The 22,252-nt window shown below is 39.2% G+C and overlaps 2 protein-coding genes and 1 pseudogene across 2 annotated transcripts; 2 read left to right on the top strand and 1 right to left on the bottom strand.

The window, feature by feature from the left end:
- Positions 1-3,112: 3,112 nt before the first annotated feature.
- On the bottom strand, positions 3,113-4,764 carry LOC104417201 (annotated as a pseudogene).
- A 6,846-nt stretch (positions 4,765-11,610) lies between these two features.
- LOC104417200 (protein NRT1/ PTR FAMILY 5.2) lies at positions 11,611-20,017 on the top strand. The gene is given in 5 exon segments (XM_039299965.1): positions 11,611-11,733; positions 13,407-13,624; positions 14,952-15,517; positions 15,990-16,858; positions 19,959-20,017. Coding segments are annotated over 5 exon segments (1,830 nt in total). The 5' UTR covers positions 11,611-11,615.
- A 1,245-nt stretch (positions 20,018-21,262) lies between these two features.
- Positions 21,263-21,738, top strand: LOC120287237 (protein NRT1/ PTR FAMILY 5.3-like). Its single transcript, XM_039299964.1, has 2 exons — positions 21,263-21,498; positions 21,558-21,738. The coding sequence occupies exons 1-2, from the start codon at positions 21,263-21,265 to the stop codon at positions 21,736-21,738; spliced, it is 417 nt and encodes a 138-aa protein (XP_039155898.1).
- Positions 21,739-22,252: the final 514 nt, after the last annotated feature.

Below are 22,252 nucleotides of genomic sequence, written 5' to 3'. Positions count from 1 at the left end.
CGTGTTCATACATGGTTGTTCAGAGAGTTGTAAGAATAGTTTATGTTGAAACTCAATTATATTCAATTACATGCTAATAGCAAGTTGCCACATAAATGACAATATAGAAGTTTCTACGAAAATATATAATAACAGCGTAATTTACCCTCCGCTTTTGCATAATAAGCAAAATTCAGCCAAACAACGACTGTTTCTGTGACTCATTTGACAAAACCTAATCAAGTTGGTAACTTTTAGATCAACCATAAAACCAATTGCCACAAATTCGGTTCACATATAGACTTTTAATAGTTCACAGAATTATCGTGGCACAGAATGTTAATGCAAAAACACAACACGACGAGATAACCCTAATCGAACCAGAAAGAGTAAACCATCTGAGTAAAACTCGAATAACACTAGACATAGAAATACACTAGCCATATTTCACGCTTTGTAATCAGATTGAGTCACTTTAGAGATGTCGTCAATGGTGGTTGCAACATAAAGCATCTCCCAAAACATGACGATAATGTTACGTTCCTTTCTCCCAAAACAATATTAATGCAAGTACTGGATTTGAGTTGATGGAATTGAAAATGTAATTACTTAATTTTGGTTTCACACATGGAAATATCCCACCTATCCAACAACCCGTCAAAGAGTCAAAATCACATTAGATAAATATTCACTCAATATGACTAGTTGGTTAAACCGAGCAAGGAATTATTGAAATATCCCACCTATCCAACAACCCGTCAAAGAGGCAAAATCACATCAGATAAATATTCACTCAATATGACTAGTTGGTTATACTGAGCAAGGAATTATTGAAATATCCCACCTATCCAACAACCCGTCAAAGAGGCAAAATCACATCAGATAAATATTCACTCAATATGACTAGTTGGTTAAACTGAGCAAGGAATTATTGAAATATCTCACCTATCCAACAACCCGTCAAAGAGGCAAAATCACATCAGATAAATATTCACTCAATATGACTAGTTGGTTAAACCGAGCAAGGAATTATTGAAATATCCCACCTATCCAACAACCCGTCAAAGAGGCAAAATCACATCAGATAAATATTCACTCAATATGACTAGTTGGTTAAACCGAGCAAGGAATTATTGAAATACTTTCTAAATTCGAGTTGAATCCTGAATTTGAGTAAGTTTCTTAGTCTAAGTCAACTAATTGGCATCTCCTATTTTGGATCCAAATATTGAATATGCAAGAGGTGTGTATTGGCTTTTGCTTAGTTAAGAGTGGAGTAGGTTTTGGGTACAACAATAAATTGTGGCGTGCTCGTCAATTACATCCTTAAAAAAATTGCACGTGTTTTGAAGTTAATAAACCTTATGTTAAAAGACTGATTTTTTTTTTTTTTATGAAATTGAAAGATTTTTTCGCCCGATTTGTGACCATATGGGGTCACTTGCACGTGTTTTGAAGTTAATAAACCTTATGTTAAAAACACTGTGAAATTTTTTTGTGAAATTGAAAGATTTTTTTCGCCCGATTTGTGACCATATGGGGTCACTTGCACGTGTTTTGAAGTTAATAAACCTTATGTTAAAAACACTGTGAATTTTTTTTGTGAAATTGAAAGATTTTTTCGCCCGATTCGTGACCATATGGGGTCACCATGTGGTGGAATTAAAACCAGAGAGGAAGCTTTCATTTGCTTTCCATCGTCTGAAGTCAAATTTCACGGCAGTCATTTGTTTAGAAATCTGTGCTTTTCAGGAATGACGTGGTATTGTCGGGCGAAAATCGCACTTGGTTTCCCTCCATCGTAAAAGATTCACGGAAAACTGAAATGAAGAATGCACGGATGAAAGAAAATGACAAGGAAATTAAATGTTCCGAAACATTAAAGGGGAAAATTAAACTGCATGACTGAGATTAAAACAGAATCCTGGAGTTGAACGGCAAGCAAATGAAAATTACAATGTACTTGAAATGATAAACTTTGATGAGGAAAAGCTTTGGTTTTTAGATTTTAGACTGAATGATATTGAAAATAATAAACTTCAGACGAATATATAATAGGGTTTGGTGTTGGTCGTTACGTAAACTTTTAGTAGGGTTTGACAAAATTGGTCGTCTCTTCTTCCTCCTTTGTTTTGGCTCTAACATGATATTCTTGATTAAACTAAGGGACGATGATGTGTATGTGCTCTTTTGATGGCCATCTAGAAACTGAAGTGTCATTTTGTACCTATGTTCCGTTTGCTTGTGGAAAATATCTTTCGAGAAAATTTTTTCCTTATTTTCCAGTGCTTGGGGTGTGGAAAAAGTGGTCAAAGAAAATGTGTTCCGGTCGGTGGAAAATGATTTACGTTCCCACCTTTCTTGCACATGCTCTCCTCCTCTTGTCCTATTCTTCGACATGTCGAGCTCCATGGTGGGGGTGGTTGCATCGGAGAGAAAGAGGCAAAGAAAGGCAAAAAAAAAAAGGGAAAAAGAAAAGGAAAAGAAAAAAATAAAAATAAACATAATTTAAAAATCGAATTTTTAGTAATTTTCTCCAAGAAAATAGATTCTCCACACTGATCAACATAAATTTTTTTCTAGGTTTTTTTTTTTTAAAAGAAAAAGGTTTCGGCTAAATATTGAAAAATACTGTCATCTTTCTAGAAAATAACTTTTTGGAAGACATTTTGCTAGAAATGTTACATTTTTCATGAAATAACAAAGCCTAAAAGATTCACAAAATTTCCAATTCCCCTAGCATTTATGTTAACGCAAGATTAACAAATTAAAGCCATCTAGGTTTTGCATATGAAATTTGACTAAGAAGATTGACTTTTCTTGGGACAAAGTTCACAAGTCGTGAAATCAATCAGGTGCATTTGAAAGTCTCACAAGGTTGGAAAGAAGATCTCTTCGAAGGCAAATTTTTTGTTTTGGGTTACAAATGATGATGTAAAGCTAACTCGTTTCTAAAGATAGAGTAAATTAGTCATGTAATGATTTATTTGTATATATCTTACTCGGTTTAACAAAGCCAGCCATATTAAGTGAATACTTGTTCTCACTTATTTTTCACAACAACAATCATCTGTACATAAATGCAAAAGGCACGCATGTTGCAGTGACGCCAAGAGGTGTACATGTGCTGAATATTATTCAACAAGTAGAGTTTAGGACATAAGATAGCTTCACAATCATCTTTTTCACACAAATCCGATCTGAGGCATCTTACCTATACCAGAGGTATGTCACCAGCACTTCCTTCTCCTTCTAAGAAACAGGCCTTTTTATCTCTTCCTCGAGCACCGCCATCGAGTCCTGATACCTCGGCACGATAAGCATAGAGTTTCGCCATGAACAGGAAGAACGCAAAATTCAGGATGTTGAGCACTGCAAAGAAGGCGTAGTAATAGTTGAGGTGCGAAGCATTCAGGTTGTCTAGGATCCACCCGCGGTGGCCTTGCCACTTGGTGATGTGCGAGACCGTGGATAGGAGGAAGCTGCTGAGGAAGTTCCCGACCCCCAGCGTGATCATTAAATAAGACGTGCCCAGGCTCTTCATGCTCTCGGCGCTTGGTTGTAGAAGAACTCGATTTTTGCTCCTTCCAGGAACGCGTTGGCTGTTCCCATAAGCACGAATTGAGGAAGCAGAATGAAGATTGTCAGTGGGATTTGTCCTCTCGATTCGACCAAATAGTGTTCCCTCACCACTAGGAGCCTCCATCTCTCAGTGAAGGACGCCACAGTCATGATCACGATGTGGAGAACGAGGCAGATCCCCATCCTGCAAAGAATACTGATGCCTCTCGGATTCTTGGTACATCTTCGCATAAGCTTGACGAAGAAGCGGTCATACATCACAGAACACACAAGCTCCGATATGGTCACGGATCGGGCTAGACTCGCTGGGGGGATCTTGAAGCTGCCGATGCTGCTATCTAAGGTAGTTCCTTGCTTGACGAAGAGGGTATTGACTTAAGCCACCATGCAGCTCGGGACGAAAGTCGCGATCAGGATCGGGATCATAAGCAACATTTGTTTCGTCTCCTCGACTTGGGTGACTGAGCATAGCTTCCACAGAGAGGTCGGGCCGGTTCCGACACATGCTTTGTTCAAGAATCTGCATAGAGAGGGAGCCACACAGTTTATCAAAGGGTTGACTCCACAGCTGATGTATCAATATTTCAGATCGGAACACAGAAGAGGTGGAAGTTGATGCAAATTACTACCTCAAAGTTGGTGTTGAGTCGATCCTGAATTTCGCCTTCTTGGCATCCTCTTGTGGGTCAAGCTCATAAAGCTCTTTCGGATCACTCGGGACCGGCACCCTCCACTTCCTCACGGCAGCCACGATGACCCGGGCCGTGCTCGTGAGCAGGCTGCCCGCAGGCACCCGGTGGCGGTAGAAAGGGGTCCCCGCGAGGAAGATCACCACAGAGATCGCGAGCCCGAGGGTTGGGAACCCGTACCCGAGGGCCGAGCCTACGTTGTCCTGAATATACGCAAGCACGAAGTTGGCAAAGAGGCTCCCAAAGAAGATGCCGACCGTCCGCCAGTTGGAGAAGGCGAGCTCGTGGGCCTTCTCCTTCAGGTCGAAGTCATCGAACTGGTCCGCGCCAATTGTCGAGACGTTGGCCTCGGCCCCGCCGCTCCCGACAGCCAGCGCGTACAGCTCGCCGTAGCCAGCTGCAGCTTGGAGGCCTTCTCGCAGTTTGCCGCCGTCGGCCTCCAGGCAGCAAGGCAGTTGGAGGCCGGGAGCGAGACGGCCAGGGTCCAGATCGACATGCCCTGCGCGAAGACATGTATGTTTTATTTGTCTCGCCCATGACGGAAAAATTGCATCTTTTTGTACGAGGGGAAGTCAATCGCTTTTCTCCAAAGGCGGAAAAATTGCATCTCAACAGCTTTTCGATATTGACTTTTTGGGAGGAAAACGTAGAAGTTTCGGTACTAGCGTATTGATGGTCTTCCACTCATCTCTATCTCTAAATTAGATCTCAGTTAAGTTTCTTTATTTAAAGAAAATGGTGCCAATAGAAAAAAAATGCACCACTAGCGTATGCCCTAAAATAATCATCAAAATCCTAAATCATGTGTACTGTGATATTTTTATTCTAAACTTTTTCTTTGTGAAATCAAGAATCTCAAACTTATATATATGTGATATATTTATTCAAAACTTCCACAATGTGACAAATTTGCTCCAAATTTCTTGTGATACCAAAAACCCCTAATTTATATTTATATTACACATTACCCCAAAATTTTGGTGTCATAAAATAAAGTTTGGAGTTGAAATTGGGGTTGTTGATCTTCTATTTCTATATGCAAATCAAGCTCGCTTGCGCGACCACCTTCCCTTGCCTGCCATCGCTCGCTCACTGTTGTGGTTTCGCCATTGTTTGTTGGTCATCTCCCTCTCACTCACTCAAGTTTGTCATCTTCTCTCCCTTGCTCAATTGGATGGAAATGTTTAGGATTCTGACTGCCAAATTAGGGCACAAAGGGCAAAATTAGGCCTCGGCTCAGAGGGAAAAATGGTCCTTGGTATTAGAGTAGGAATCACGAAATAGTGATGGTAATCTCACTTTGTTTAATCAATTCGGGTGCTATTATGGGGACGGAATTGAAATAAAAAAGAAAAAAAAAACTGATTATGCGCTTAAAGAGAGGACATCCCCCGAATGAGTGATGGGCGGCAAAAATTAACCTTCAAGGCCCTTGGTACCAATGCCAAACAAGTCCCTCCCCAACCATAAAGCAAAAACCATTTAGAAAGTGATATAAGGGGTGAAAAGTCCCTCAATTTACCTCACGCTTCAAGAAAAGGAAAAAGACAATAAATTATTCGTCATTTTCTCCCCCTCAATTTTTTTTTTTTCGTCTTGAAATCTCTCTTTTCAAACATAGTTTTTTTTTAAAATTCTACATACGAAATATCTTATCTTCTCAAAAAATTGCCGTATAATAAACCCTAAAATCTCAATTGGAATTATTATTATTATTATTATTTTGAAATTTCATTCGGAAGGAGGATGAGAAACTGGTGCTTGACATGGGCAAGCCTGAATTCAGCTCCATTCCGTCCTCGTGCTTTAAGGAAGACTGCACTTTATCATAATTAAAATTATCATATCTACATTCAATATATATATATAACAAGAAGAGTGGGTGAAGTATTCCATTTACCAAAATTGGAGGAAAAGTTTAATCAAGCGCACAGATGACATCAAATTTGACCACTGCATTGTCTTGTATTGAGAGAACCAATCACCAAATTTAGCATCAACAGCAGTGTCGGTGCACCGGAATATATTCCGTGTATTATGTTACCGAAGAAAATAACGATATCCTCACATCACATAGCGTCAAGGGATCATGATACTTGTGGGGTCTTCTGACAATCATCTAGAAAGTGAGATTGATTTTTAACCTATTTTAAATTAAAGGGACTCGAATCTTGCTATTCTAACGTTGGTTATAATAGTCAACAGCTAAAGCCATCTAGGCGTTGCATGTACAAAGATAAGAATTGACTTTGTAATCTTGAGTTTTCTTGGCTCCAATTTCACCAGTTGTGGAATTAATCAAGTGTATTTGAAAGAATCAAGCAAGGTTGGAAGAAAATCCGTCTCCGCCTACAAGAAGCACACGACTGAAAACTATACGTGGGGGGAAAGGTAGACAGATTTGTTCGACAGTCATTATATTTGTACAACATGACGTAAAGCTACTCGTTACTAACCAGAGAAAGTAAATTACTAATGTGTGTATATGTATGTAAATTGCTTACTCAGTTTAACGAGCCAATCATATTCACCGAATATCCATCCGATGTAAATTTTACTCTTTGTCCAATGGGTAGACAGGTGGAGTTATTCCTTACGTGAAATCAAAATTAAGTAATCACATGTTTAGTTCTCAGTGACTTAGATCTGTTACTAAAGTTGTCTTGAGAGAAAGGAACGCAGTCTTAGATGCTCTATGTTGCAACCCCCATGGACAAAATTGGTAAGATGACTCGATCCTATCTACAAAGTGCACAAAACTCGCTAATTTATATCTATATCTTGCGCAATTTGAGTTTTCCTCCGATAACTTACTCTCTTTTGTTCGACTAGGGTTATCTTGTCTTGCCGGGTTCTTGCATTTCCGTTGTGGACAACAACAATTATGTGAAGTATTAGAAGTTTATTGTGGACTGCCTTTGGGACAATTGGTTCAAAGTTTCATCTGAAATAATCAACTTGACTTGTTTTTGTTTAAAGAGTTCTAGAAACGGCCCTTGTTTAGCTGGAGTTTGCGAATTAGCAAAAGCAGAAGGTCAATCACTCGTTTATGAAATATATTCTTTGACAAATCTATATTAACTTGCTATTAGAATATAAAGTTTCAATCCCCATTTCTCTCAAACCAAACTACGGATAAGATAAACGGTCAACACCAAACTCGTTACTATTTGAATATAAAATTTCAACCATGCGTGCCGACCAAAAAATAAAAATAAAAACCATGTGTGAACATGAGAGATTGTCCGTCCCACTCACTAAACGTTGCTCTCATGAAGCCGGAGAGGTCCGTGTTGTTTTAATTCAGATTTCGGAAACATTATTGCGAAAGCATCGAAAAGAAAGGAGGAAAAAAACTCCCATAATTTCGATTTCCATGAAATTGCATGACTCGATTTAATAATCGTAAACGAGGTAAAGTGATGCACTGGAGGCTTCATAGAAGTAAAACCTTCAATTGAGAATGCAAGCATTCAAATAGAAAATGTCATGTCATCAATTGTACATATGCGAATAGACTCAAGATGATAGACTAAGGAGTTATGTGGCTATGCCATTGTTTACTTTTTTTCCTTTACTGATTATAAATTTTATAAAACAATAATCGACCAAAATGTAAAAGGAAATAATACTAAAAACTCATGGAAAGAAATGCGAGTGGAAGAGGTAGAAAAAGATTTCAAAGGAAAAGATTCAATTGTATGATAGGAAGATAATGATTAGGAAAAGAAATCTTCTAATTATTTTGTTTTGCTCACAGATTAAGAAGGAAAAAAATGGAAAATATAGAAAAGAATTGTTTTTTTTCACTGATTTTTTGGTAAAAGCGTGCAGCTGAAAACTATTAGAGGAAAAGATAATGGGCGAGCGCGGAGAGAGTAAGCATTTTGTGTATGATGGTCATATTACATAGGGGTTCATTCATCTGACGGTAGACTGGAGCCATTTTAGATTCTATAATATTTTATTCATTAATTACTCTAGATTTTTTTATCTTCATAGAAAGATCATTTCCTTCACAAGTACATTCACCTACTCCTCCAAATATGGATACCTTAGGGGTGAGTACTTGAATCATACCAAATCGGTTGGTTTTGGATGCTTCCCGCTGGAACTGATCCAGTTCCTAGTTCTTAAAATTTGGAGTCAGTAAATAATGGTTTAGTTCTAGGTTTCAGGTAGGAATCAAATCACCTGGACTGAGATGCCTGAACGTTGCGACATTGGGACTCATGCAAGAATGTTGATTTCTGCCGCTGGTCGAGGGACATTATAATATTCATGCGAGAGCATATGAACATACGCCAAAGTTTCCAGGAAAGTACACATGAGACCGGACCATCCCCAACATGAAGAATTGCATGATAATGCTTGCAAGAAAAGTGACGTGATGTTATGGAAAGCGGATGTAACAATAAACAATTTTGGATGAGCACAGTGAGGAGAGAGTGAACGGAGAGTTGAATACAGCGAGGCACGCATCGTCTTTGGACCCATTAAAGTGGAAATTTATGGTGTGAGACTGATTAATTTAGAAAATTAATATTAAATTTAAGGCGACGCTTTTTCCATCCCTAAATAACTATATCCACTCCCATTTACATTAGAAAGACAAAAGTGCTCTCAATTTTTCAATTGCAATTTGAAATGTTGGTCTCATTCCTTCTCAATTATGCCTATACAAAAATGAAGCTAAATTGCTGATTTTCATTTATTGGAAGGACAATTGGAGATACCTTGCTTTTGTTTAATGCCTCTTCGAGGTTTTCTTCACCGTCATGTTCTAGTTCTAGTGAGTCCATTATTGGAGTCATCACATCATTGGATTTGTCCACTTCCATTCACATATGATAGATCACCTGAATCAAGCAAAACACATATTGAAGCCAATAACTATTAATTGAGATGCATGTGAAGCTCGCAACCCAAATTCGAGGAACACCTCACGAAACGGCTACTACCGAGCAAAAACGCAGAGGTTTATGAAATTAGCACAACGGCAGACGACAATGAAAGCACGCACAACACAACTAGAAAATAGAGCATTGGATATTGTCAAGAGTTAGTATGTGACGCTCCCAACCCAAATTCGACAAACACCTCACGAAACGACTTTACTGAGCAAAAGCGCAGAGGTTTAGGAAATTAGCACAATGGCAGACGACAATGAAAGGACACACAACACACAGCTAGAAAACAGAGCATTGGATATTGTCTTGATGAGATTGCGAGAGGCAGGTGTCAAGCTCGAGCAAAAGGGATACAACTCAGGCGAGAGAAGGTGGTGTCGTGCCGTCGTCTGAGAGTCGAGCAAGAGGGATGCCGAGAGAAGGAGAGAGCGAGACATGAGAGGCGAGAGGGAAAGAGGCGTGAAGCCCAGAGGAAAGAGGAGGCATGAAAATTAGGGTTTACACTTCACTACATTTCTTCAAAAAAATAAATCAGTCTAGCTCGGGTGGTCTAATCCAACCCTGAAACTCAACTAGACTGAAAATTCCCATTCCCAAATTTAAGGTACCAGGAACTGGACTGGCACTCTCGGGTACTGACTTGAATCAGTTGGTTCAATCAAATCTCGGTAGTTCCCAATTCTGGTGGTTTTATAGCTCACCCCTGCCTACATGTATTTGCTAGTGACTAGTTTATTGGTGTATTTTCGGCCAATCACGTGACAGTTAGATCCGCTGAATCTCGTCCATGATAAAAAGGGCCATAATCATGTGTTAAGACTTGCGTACGAGGTGAGACCTCTTAAAGAACAGAGGAAATGCTAAAAAGAAAGCAAATCGCAAGAAGAAGACAAAAGTAGAGTCGACATGGGGAGGATTTTGTGTCATTTCCCGATCGGGTGCCTTTGATTATTACAATACGTTCAAGGTGAGAGATGGGGAAATCAACTCAACTGGAAAGAGAGAGAGAAAAGGATCGGGGTGCCTTTGATTATTCCAATACGCGCGAAGTGAGAGATGGGGAAATCAACTCAATTGGAAAGAGAGAGAAAAAGAGTTGGTGCCTTTGATTATTCCAATCCGTGCGACGTGAGAGATGGGGAAATCAACTCAAGAAAAGGATCGGGGTGCCTTTGATTATCACAATACGTGTGAGGTGAGAGATGGGGAAATCAACTTAACTGGAAAAGAGAGAGAAAAGTGAATAAGTTAGAGAGAGAAAAGAGAGAGATAAGCTAAAGAGAAAAAAAGTCAATAATAGGGAGAGAAATCCTAGAGAGAGAAAAACTAGAGAGAGATAAGCTAGAGAGAGAAAAGTTAATAAATTAGATAGAGAAAAACTAGGGAGAGAAACGCTAGAGAGAGAGACAGAGAGAAATGGTAAGACGAACAGTAGTGGTAGGTTGTTTACTGTCATTGTGTTTCAATGAAATTTTGTCAAAACACACATTTGAAAACTATTAAGCGTGGAGGGAGAATGCATTTCATATATGACAAGCCACGTGGAGAAATCGACCAATAAAAGATGGTCCCTTCAAAATTCAAACATAAAAATAATTTGTGACAAATATCACTTTTTTAATGTAATTGTTTAGTAATGCCATATTAGTCATGTGACCAATGATAAAATATCCTTTTAGCTTGCCAAGAAGTTAGGTCATGTAATCTTACCTTGGCATGCTAAGTTCAAATAACTTTACAACAAACCCCTATAAAATCATTATCCAAGTGATGAATGGGCTAGCAATGTGTTCGATTTGGGCAAAGTCTAGAAGGTAGTGTTCAAAGTATATGTACAATTTTAAAATGCTCGTGTGCATTTTACATAAGCCGAAACAATCAACATGAGTATTCATGAGGACTTGCATGACGAATTTTACATTACATTGCCCGATTGATATATTTTCCTATTATTGACCGCAGGCTTACCATCTATGTTGGAAATTTTAGGCATAAGATGATCTTTTCTTGACAATGACTAGTTTATGGGTTTATCCTCGGCCACCCGTGTGACAGTCAGATCCGCTAAACTCGTCCATAATAAAAATGGCCATTATCACATATTCAAGACTCACGTACGAGGTGACATCGCTTAAAGAACAGAGGAAAAGCAAATTGCAAGAAGACGACAAAAGCAGAAGGTCGAAATGGGGAGGGCGTTCATGTCATTTCCAATCGGGATACCCTTTGATAATCGCGAGCCGTGTGAGCCGTGTGAGGTGAGAGATGGGAAAAGTCAACCGAACCGGAGCGAGAGAGAGAGAGAGAGAGACTCTGTGGAGGGCTCTATAATAAAAGGGTCGCTTTAGGGTTGCGAAGCGCTTGGCACAAGATAGCTTTTAATGCAGAAGAGCTTGTACTGTGCAACACCCAGAGAAACACGAACTTATATCTTTATAGTTATACACAAAAGAAAATGTCACTGGTAGAAGAAGGAGCTGATGATTACACCCAAGATGGGACCGTTGATCTCCGAGGAAATCCTGTCTGTCGATCGAAGCGCGGCGGATGGACCGCCTGCTCCTTCGTCGTTGGTACTCTCTCTCTCTCTCTCTCTCTGTGCGCATATTACATGTGAATGATGGGAAGTCTGCGTTCGTGGGTCGCAGAGATGCATGCTCTCCTACATACTTTGGAGCAGCCTCTTTGTTTCTCCTTTTCTTGTTTTGACTGTCTTGATGATGCATGCTTTGTTCTTCCTTTGTTCTTCCTTTGTTCTTCCTTTTCTCTCTCTCTCTCTCTCTCTCTCTCTCTCTCTCTCTGTGCACATATTACATGTGAATGATGGGAAGTCTGCGTTCGTGGGTCGCAGAGATGCATGCTCTCCTACATACTTTGGAGCAGCCTCTTTGTTCTTCCTTTTCTTTTTTTGACTGTCTTGATGATGCGTGCTTTGTTCTTCCTTTGTTCTTCCTTTGTTCTCTTCCTCTCTCTCTCTCTCTCTCTCTCTCTCTCTCTCTCTGTGCGCATATTACATGTGAATGATGGGAAGTCTGCGTTCGTGGGTCGCAGAGATGCATGCTCTCCTACATACTTTGGAGCAGCCTCTTTGTTCTTCCTTTTCTTTTTTTGACTGTCTTGATGATGTTGTCTAGGACTCACAATGTTTGATTGTTAACCTAACTGACAACCTCCATTCTCATCGTAGAAATGTGAAAAAGGAACATGAGATGATAAACAGCTGAAGTTTCTTTCTTCAACTTGTTATATTGGAGTTTGTGCTTGTTCTCGTTCATTTATCTCTCTGTCCATCCTTACTGGGTGCTCTCATGGGTGCTCTCATGGCATGGGGTTGAATACTTCGTTTGGGTTATTAATATTTCAGTTTACACTGCATTTCATGGAAGAGAACTATGGAGGGATGAATGTCTAGGCAAAAAAGGAGAAGGAAAATACAGAAAAAGAAAAAGAAAAAGACAAACGGAAGGGACTGTGAATCACTGACATGATGTACGAAACCAATTGTATTGTCGTGTACATTTTTTTGCGAGCCTCCACGTGGACCCAGCAAAATTTTACTAACTTTGATTATATTAATCGGAATCATGCAAGTATCTTTCGCTCCAAGTGGTTGGTTTGGCTAGCAAATCTTGATATTCATTTCCAACTTAACATTTAAACCAATTGAAGGTGCTTTGACATTAATAAGTCTTCCTTAAATCCCATTAGAATCATGATGTGTATTTAGCTTATGGTACGTTGAAAGCAAATTGCTAGTACGTTCACAGGTGCCAATGGCTACGCCTATTTTATCCACCGTCTTAAAAGTCAAGAAAAAATAAGAAGATTTTGTTTATTTTCATTTTGTCCATACATCACGGGACCTTGGGCACTCTTCACTTTCCTTCCTTCATTTTCCATGATGTCAGTCTCTCTCTCTCTCTCTCTCTCATATATATTACTTAGATTTTCAACGCAGCATTTTTTTTTTTTGTTCGAAAGGCACGGCATATTTAGAAATCATAAATCTGCTATTACACTTTTGCCATATAAAATAAGTTGGCTTCGCATGATTTTACATAAATTTTTACGACATTTGCTAGTTATACATTTCTTTTAGTGGCAGGATTTTCTTTTACTAGATAAGCATGAGCGAAATCTAGTCTTTGTAAAAAGGAAAAAAAAAAACAACGGTTAAAAGCCTGTCTAGTAATGTCAAATTCCCGATAATAATTTACATATTGACTCTTTGACTAAATTGGTGCAGTGTTTCAAGTTTTCGAGAGGGTGGCGTACTATGGAATTTCGTCCAACCTCGTCCTCTATTTGACCAGGAAACTTCAAGAAGGTACGGTTCAGTCAGCCAACAATGTGACCAACTGGGTCGGCACCGTTCGAGCCACTGCCGTCCTCGGCGCATACTTGGCAGACGCCCATCTCGGCTGTTACTGGACCCTCCTCATCGCATCCGCCATCTATCTCATGGTAAGGGTCGCGCGCATCGCCATCCAAGGGTGTCAATTTGGAAACTCTGATGTGTTTTTTTCTTTTTTTTTTTTTGTCTCTCTTTTCTATTATGTGCATGTGCATGTGGTGCTCATAGAAATCGAAAACTCAGACCTAGTACTCTCCGGCAGGGCTGCGTGCCTGTTGGCATCCAAGACTAACATGTTAAAATCACGCTAAGTTGGCCTAAAAGTTCAATATAATAAATTCTTTCAAGGAAAACTGACATAAATGGTCCCTGAGTATTGACTCAATTTATAATGTCGTTTTAAACTTTTAATTTGTTCAATCTAGTCTTTAGAAAATTTAAAATTATCTGATATTATTCTTCAATTAATTCAAGTTTAGGGATAATATCAATTTTTTTTTATATAATTCAATGATTAAATAGATAAAGTTCCAAATAGTCAGGGGCCATATTGAACAAATTAAATGTTTAGACAATATTATATATTGGACTAAAGTTCATAGATCATTGTATGATTATCCCACAAAAGTAAAGGATGTGAATCCAATTGACACAATTTAATCAATACTCGAGCTTGAATGCCTAGGATACACGATTAGAGCTTTATTCTCAAGTCGGAGATTGGACCAAGCTCGAATTCGAGTTCTTAAAATACAATCTGAATTTGTTGAACTAGACCTGTTAGCTATTTATAGTATACATATGTGCATGCATGTGTAGTTAAAAATATATGAGCTTGACCCGGTTAAATACTTGAACTCAAGAATGGTCGAACGGAACCTAGTTGGACTAACCTAGTAGTTGAATTCGAGGTAGCTCAAGAAAAGCTTGAATATTTCTCACTAGTAGCGAAAATCCATCCCAAAAGTCAAGGGGAAGCACTTAATTATATGGTGCAGAAAAGTCTAAAATGTATTTTGCAGTTTGTCTTTGTCGAAAAGCACATTAAATTTATAGACCAGACGCATTAAGGTTGTATGATTAATTAATTTGTCAACACGTCTATGAAAAGTCTAAAAGCGACCTTAAATATAACCACTTCTCAATAATGGAAAAGAAGCCATGTATCATCATCAAACACTTAAATTGCTCGTACTGAGTAAACTATCAAATCAATGGGCACTGCCATGAAATCAATGTTTCTAATTAGACACATGTAATGTGGAGAAAGTCTTCTATAATCATTATACCACCTATCACCGATCCCGATAGGGATATTATTTTATCAACATATTATATAATCACTTAATTGAAAAGCGATTGACATGGCTTACCCGCAAAAATATACCTTTTTCGTTTAGATGAGACGATTAAGCATATATATCTTGCTTCACATAGGGCATGTTGGGGTTGACCCTGGCCGTCTCGCTTCCCGGCCTCAACCCTTCTCACTGCTCGGAAGCCAACGTAGACAATTGCAAGAAGGCCTCCACATTGCTGCTCACCGTCTTCTACGGCGCACTGTACATGGTGGCGGTCGGGACCAGCGGGACCAAGCCCAACATCTCAACCATCGGTGCGGACCAGTTCGACGACTTTGACTCAAAGGAGAAGGCCCACAAGCTCTCCTTCTTCAAGTTGAGGATGTTCAGCGTCTTCGTTGGGACACTCTTTGCCAGAACCGTCCTCTTCTATATTCAAGAAAATGTGAGCTGGGCTCTTGGTTTTTTGCTCCCGACCCTCGCCCTCGCTATCTCAGTTGCGATCTTCCTGGCAGGCACCCCTTTCTACCGGCACCGGGTGCCTGCAGGTAGCCCGTTCACAAGGATGGCGCAGGTCATCGTGGCTGCCGGGAGGAAGTGGAGGGTGCGGGTCCCGAGTGATCCGAAGGAGCTTTATGAGTTCGACCCGCCAGAGTACGCCAACAAGGGCAAATTCAAGATCGGCTCAATATAAACCTTGAGGTAGTAATTTGCATCAACTTCTAATTAATCTGTGTTTTAATCTGAAATATTTATATCAACTGTCCATCGGAATAGTTCAGCAAAATGGGCGATCATGTGCTATATTTAAAATTTACATCTATCATTCTGTATTGATTGACGCGTTTTTACTCTATTCTATTCATTTTCGTCTGAAATATTAGTTTTCCAAAAGCAATTGCAAATCACTATCACATGTCATGTATTTCACATCGAAATCATTGATTAAATCTTAAGTAGATGCCTTAGTTTCATAATTGTGCATACATGAAAGGGAATTCAGGAAGTATTGCTAGCAAAAAGAAGTTATCCATGGACACTTGATGGAACGTGGATGTGCAGCATTTGAACATTTAAACCTGTTCATGATAAGGGATATAATAGCACATGATTTGACAGACTCTTATCTTTAGTTAACCTTTTGTCCCACTGTGTTTGTCACTCTCAAATGCAGATTCTTGAACAAAGCATGCGTCCAAACCAGCTCTACTTCTCCGTGGGAGCTATGCTCGGTGACCCAAGTCGAGGAGTCAAAACAAATGCTGTGGATGATTCCAGTCCTGATCGCGACTTTCATTCCGAGCTGCATGGTGGCCCAAACCAATACCCTCTTTGTCATGCAAGGAACTACCCTAGATAGAAGCATCGGCAGCTTCAAGATCCCCCCCGCGAGTCTAGCCAAATTCGTGACCATATCGAAGCTTGTGTGTGTTGTGGCGTATGACCGCATCTTCGTCAAGATCATGCAAAGATGGACCAAGAACCCGAAAGGCATCGGTCTTCTCCATAGGATGGGGATCGGCCTTGTCCTCCACATCGTGATCATGACTGTGGCGTCCTTCGCCGAGAGATGGAGGCTCCGAGTGGCTAGGGAACACAATTTGGTTGAATCGGAAGGACAAATCCCACTGACAATCTTCATTCTGCTTCCTCAATTCGTGCTCATGGGAACAGCCAACGCTTTCCTGGAAGTAGCGAAAACCGAGTTTTTCTATGACCAAGCGCCGGAGAGCATGAAGACCCTGGGCACGTCTTATTTAATGATCACCATGGCGGTCGGCAACTTCCTCAGCAGCTTCCTACTATCCACGGTCTCGCAAATCACCAAGAGGCACGCCCACCACGGGTGGATCCTAGACAACCTGAATGCTTCGCACCTCGACTATTACTATTTCTTCCTCGCAGTGCTCAACATCCTGAATTTTGCTTTCTTCCTGTCCGTGGCAAAACTCTATGCGTATCGCACCAAGGTATCAGGATTGGATGGTGGTGCTCGAGGAGGAGAAGAAGGAGCCGGTGCCGCAGAAGGCGGAGGAAGTGCTGGTGACATAGCTCTGGTATAGGTAAAATGCCATGGATCGGATTTGTGTGGAAAAGATGATCGTGAAGCTATCTTATACACTACTTGGCGGCACTTGTACAGCTCTTGCCGTCACTGCTACATGCATGCCTTTACATTTATGAACAGATGATTGTCGTTGTGAAAAATAAGTAATCGGACATTACATTTATATGATTCCATCGAAATGCAATATAAGTCATTTACTTTATAGGTGGAGCATCATAGGATTCCATTATAGCAAGTGATATAAAGAGTATCACAATTCACTGGAGTTATTCAAATACTCTTGATGTTTTTGGGAATGTCCAAATTACATCCGTAATTTATATAGTGTTTAGTCATCACAGTTCCATGCAACACAACTCTTCAAAAAAATTACTCACAACTTGGGCATGGACTGTAATGATAACAATATGTTCCATTCTCTCAAAACAATAATAAAAGTAACAGATCTAAGTCAAGGGAATTTAACACGTAATTAATTGATTTTGATTTTGATTTTACGTAAGGAATTACCCCACTTATCTGCCCACCCGACAAAGAGTAAGAATAATGTCTGATAGATATTCACTCAATATGGTTGGCTTTGGTAAACCGAGTAAGATCATCATTACATAATTAATTTACTCTGTGTTTAGAAACGAGTTAGCTTTACATCATCCATTACCCAAAACAAAATATTTGCCTTCGAAGAGATCTTCTTTCCTTTCCCCCCATTACATCATCTTCAGTCGTGTGCTTCTCCTACGCAACACGGATTTTTTCCAACCTAGCTTAACTCTTTCAAATGCACCTGATTAATTCCACAACTTGCAAACTTTGTCCCAAGAAAAGTCGATGCTCTTAGTCAAATTTTCACACGCAAAGCCCAGATGGCTTTAATTGAAAATAGGTCCAATGGCACCTCAGTTTCAGATGATCATCAGAAGACAATATACACATCATAGTCCCTTAGTTTAATAAATAATATCATGTAAGAGCCAAAACAAAGGAGGAAGAAGATCCGACCAATTATATCAAACCCTATTAAAAGTTTTTAAGTAAGGACCAACTCCAAACCCTGCTAAATATCCTTCTGAAGTTTATTGTTTTCGATATCATTCAGTTTGAAAGCTAAAAACCAAAGCTTTTCCTCCATTAATGTGTCATTGGATATCAATCCCGTATTTCTCCCAGTGTTGTACTTTTAAGCGTAGCTAGATTTCAAGTACTTTGTAATTTCCATTTGCTTCCAGTTTCAATTCCAGGATTCTGTTTTAATATCAGTCATACAATTTAATTTTCCCTTAAATGTTTTGGAACATTTACTTTCCTCGTCATTTTCTTTCATTCATGCATTCTCTATCTCAGTTTTCCGTGAATTTTTTTTTTGCTCTAGAGGGAAAACATCTTGATAGATCGATTGCTATGTGGACGAATTAAAACCAGAGAGGAAGCTTTCATTTATTTTCATGTCATCTGAAGTCAAATTTCAACGCAAGTGCGATCTTCGCCTAGCAATGCCATATCATTCTCGAATAGCATAAATTTTTGTAAAAAGAAAAAAACTGCTCACAAGAACATCCTCCTTCTTTTGATTATACATAATAAAAACAAGAACTGATAGAATGTTCGCTCTTTTACTTTGACTGATCAACATTAGTTCAGTGAATTGTCAGCCTCAAACCTTTCCCCGTTAAATTTGGAAGGAAGTATGTTAAAATGCATCTGATCAATAAAATAAACAAAGCCAATCGTATTGAGTGAATATCTATCCAATGTTATTCTTACTTTTTGTCGGATGGTAGATTTGGCTCACCGCCTAAAACCTTCACCTAAGTGCCGCCAGTTGTTGAGCTTCTTTCAGAATTATAAAAAATATATGTATAACAAAAGTCTTTTACAAGTATAGGCTTTTTCAAACAGCATTTAAATCCATGTTGCTTCCTAGTGCGCATTTGAATTACATTTCACTTAGCACTATTTGAATCTTTTTTATTTCTTTTAACCCTTTAGCTTAGGATGTGTTTGTTTCAATAAAAGAATTTTTTGCGAATTAGTTTTCTGAACTTTCATGTGTTTGGTTTGTTGAAATTGATCAGTCAATGGAATACCATTTATGGTCAAAGAAAATATGTATACCTAAAATTAGGAAAATGACTTTCCTAACAAGAAACATGGAAAATATTTTCATTACAAATGATTTCTCGAAAAAAATTTCTTTTATCATGACTTTTTTGAAATTTTTTTATCATTTTCATACAAATACACTTTTATGGTCCGTTTCTTTCATTGAAATGTTATAATAAAGGAAAATATTTTCTAAGGAGTTTTCATTTGTCTGGTGGTTTAGAGAAAGTGATTCATTCTTACTAGAAGGAGATGTCGTTTTCTCTCAATCTAAGATTGTTGATTTAAAAACGTTTTCTGTATATTAATTAGTTTTTCCACAATCCAAATATTAGAAAGTCAGAAAATAATTTCTCAAAAACAGTTTTCTCATCAACAAACCCTACATTTTCCCCAAATGCTCTTTAAAACGCAAACATTCGAAAGGATGATGTATCATGGAATCTCGTCCAACCTTGTCCTCTGTATGACCAAGAAGCTTCACCAAGGCGGCACAGTCAAGGCGGCCAACAACGCCACCAACTGGGTCGGCATCGTTTGGATCATGCCTATCCTTGGCGTGCACCTCGGAGACGCCCATCTCGGCCGTTATCAGACCATCGTCGTTGCATCCACCATCCATCTCACGGTGCGTGTCCTGCACATTGCCATCGAAGTGTGTCAACGTGGAAACTTATAGCCATGAGCTTTTGGTGTATCCCAAATAAATCAGATTGACATATGAAAAATATGCTAACCTGGGCAGGAAATTCAGCCTGATAAGTTCTTAAAATAAGTAGAGGATATAATCTGAACTGAGTTGGCAGAGTTTTTCTAATACCTGAGCTCGAATCCACTCAATTCCGCCCAGCTGGATACACGATCGGAGCATAATTTTGTCAAGTTCGAGATCGGCCCGAGCTTGAATTCGACTTTTTTAAAATACAATAGAATTTTGTTAGTTAAAAAAGATATAATTTTGATCCGGCTAAGTAATCGAACTACTTGAATTCAAAAAATTAACCGAAGCCAACCATGTTTGACTAATCTAGTAGTTAATTTAGGGGTATAGCTCAAGAAAAGCTTTACTATTTCTCAAGATTGATTAGTGGCGAAAATCCATTCCAAAAGTTTAAAGGAAGCACATGCATGATTGAATGCAAAAGGACCTAAAATGTAATTTGCAACAAGTGTTTGTTGGAAAAAAGAACATCACATTTATTGTCAAGATGCTTTAATATGATTAATTTAGTTTATGAACACGTTTATAAAAAGTCTACAATGTATTTTGTCATTAGTCTATGTCGAATGAAGGAACATTAAATTTATTGTCAAGACGCATTAGTGGCATATGAGTAATTTAATTTACCAACAGATTTATGAGTACTTCTTATTGATTCCGTACTAGACGACAACTTCTAATACATGTGGGATTCGTTTCGTACAAGTTAGTAATTTTTTTTGCTTTTGTTTGCCGACCTAGAATATTCTGAATTCTATCCATCAACTACTTGTCATCCACGCGACCGAAAAGTCCAAAGGTGAAATAAATAAATAAAAAATCATTTGCCGTGAAGGACTCGACATCCTTCCAAAATTCCAACAATCAAATCAATAGAGACAGGTGGCTGTGTGGGGGCAAGCTAACACATGAGGAAAACAAAAAGAAAAGGAATAGAAAAAGGTGGCCAAAAAGTTAAAGCGGAAAAGAAAGAAAGAAGTGGGGCTGTTTCATGCGAGACAGTGGAGAGACGAGAAAAATAGATTGCCCACCTGAGAGTATAGAGAAGAGAAAAAAAAAAAATTTCTTTGCTATCATGATTCAAAGACCAAGTATAAACGAAATTGGCTAAAATTTAAGGCATTTGTCTCATCATCATTTTGGCGTTATATTCCCTTATTGCGAGGTTGTATTGATTGATTATTGTTAGGGATAAGTCAATTTTGATGAATTTCTTTTTGGAGGAGAAATTGGTCCTAGATTGAATCTAATTCTTAGTGAATTTTTGTCCGAACTGCCATGAAATAAATGTTTTTAATTATCATCTTTCTAATCAGTCTATGGTAAATTACAAAGAAACACGCTCTAAACACAAGAATGTGGAGAAATTTGTCTTATACGATATGTATAGCCCCCACGACCAATCAAGATAGGCATGTTGCTTTCTTTATTGTATTATATATTACTTTATTGAAAAGCGATTGACTAGCTCCCCGTCCAAAACCTACTTTTTTTCGTTTGGACGAGCAATTGAAAAGCGATCTGACTAGCATGTCTAGCTTTCTTCACGTAGGGCATGTCTCTGTTGACCCCGGCCATCTCGCTTCCCGGCCTCAAACAACCTCGCTGCTTAGACGCCGACATCGACAATTGTAAGAAGCCCATTACAATGCAACTCGCCGTCTTCTGCGGTGCGCTGTACGTGCTGGCGGTCGGGACCGGCGAGACCAAGCCCAACATCTCAATGATTGGCACGGACCAGTTCGACAACTTCGGCCCGAGGGAGAAGGCCCGCAAGCACTCCTTCAAGTGGTTGATATTCAGCATCTTCATGGGAACCCTTCTTTGCCAACACCGGCCTGTACATTCAGGACACCGTGCTGGGCCCTCTGGTGCGGGTTCCTGACCCTCGGGCTCGCGATCTTGATAGCGGTCTTCCTCGCTGGGACCCCTTTCTACTGCCACCGGGTGCCTGCGGGCAGCCTGCTCACGAGGATGGCGCGGGTCATCGTGGCCCCCCGAGGAAGTGGAGGGAGCCGGGGTCCCGAGTGATCCGAAGGAGCTTCATGAGCTCGGCCCGCAAGAGGATGCCAGGAAGGGGAAATTCAAGATTGACTCAACACCAACCTTGAGGTAGAATTTTGCATCAACTTCCACTTCTTCCGTGTTCCAATCTGAAATATTTCAACAGGATGGGCGATCGTGTGCTACATATCAGATATATATTTGTTCTGCTATGATTTAGCTATCCGTTTTCACTTTCTTTATCGTTATTTGAGAGATTATTTTTCCAAAAAAAATTGCTATCATCGAATCACTATCGCATCATGTATTTTCATATCAAAGTCTTTGATAAAATCATACGCGGATTCCTTCATTTCATAATTCTGCATACATGAAAGCGAATTCAGGGAGTAAAATGCTAGCAAAAAAGGGTTATCGTGGACTTCTTTTTTTCTTTTTCTTTTTTGAGAAAAGCACTTCATAAAAAGTTCAGTCTTTCTGCGAAAAATATGATATTTCTGAAATGATTTTTCAGGAGACTATATTTTTAGAAAAATAATAA

The sequence above is a fragment of the Eucalyptus grandis genome, chromosome 8 (assembly GCF_016545825.1).
Source record: "Eucalyptus grandis isolate ANBG69807.140 chromosome 8, ASM1654582v1, whole genome shotgun sequence".
Taxonomy (NCBI): Eukaryota; Viridiplantae; Streptophyta; class Magnoliopsida; order Myrtales; family Myrtaceae; genus Eucalyptus; species Eucalyptus grandis.
This window is presented reverse-complemented; position numbering and strand designations above follow the sequence as displayed.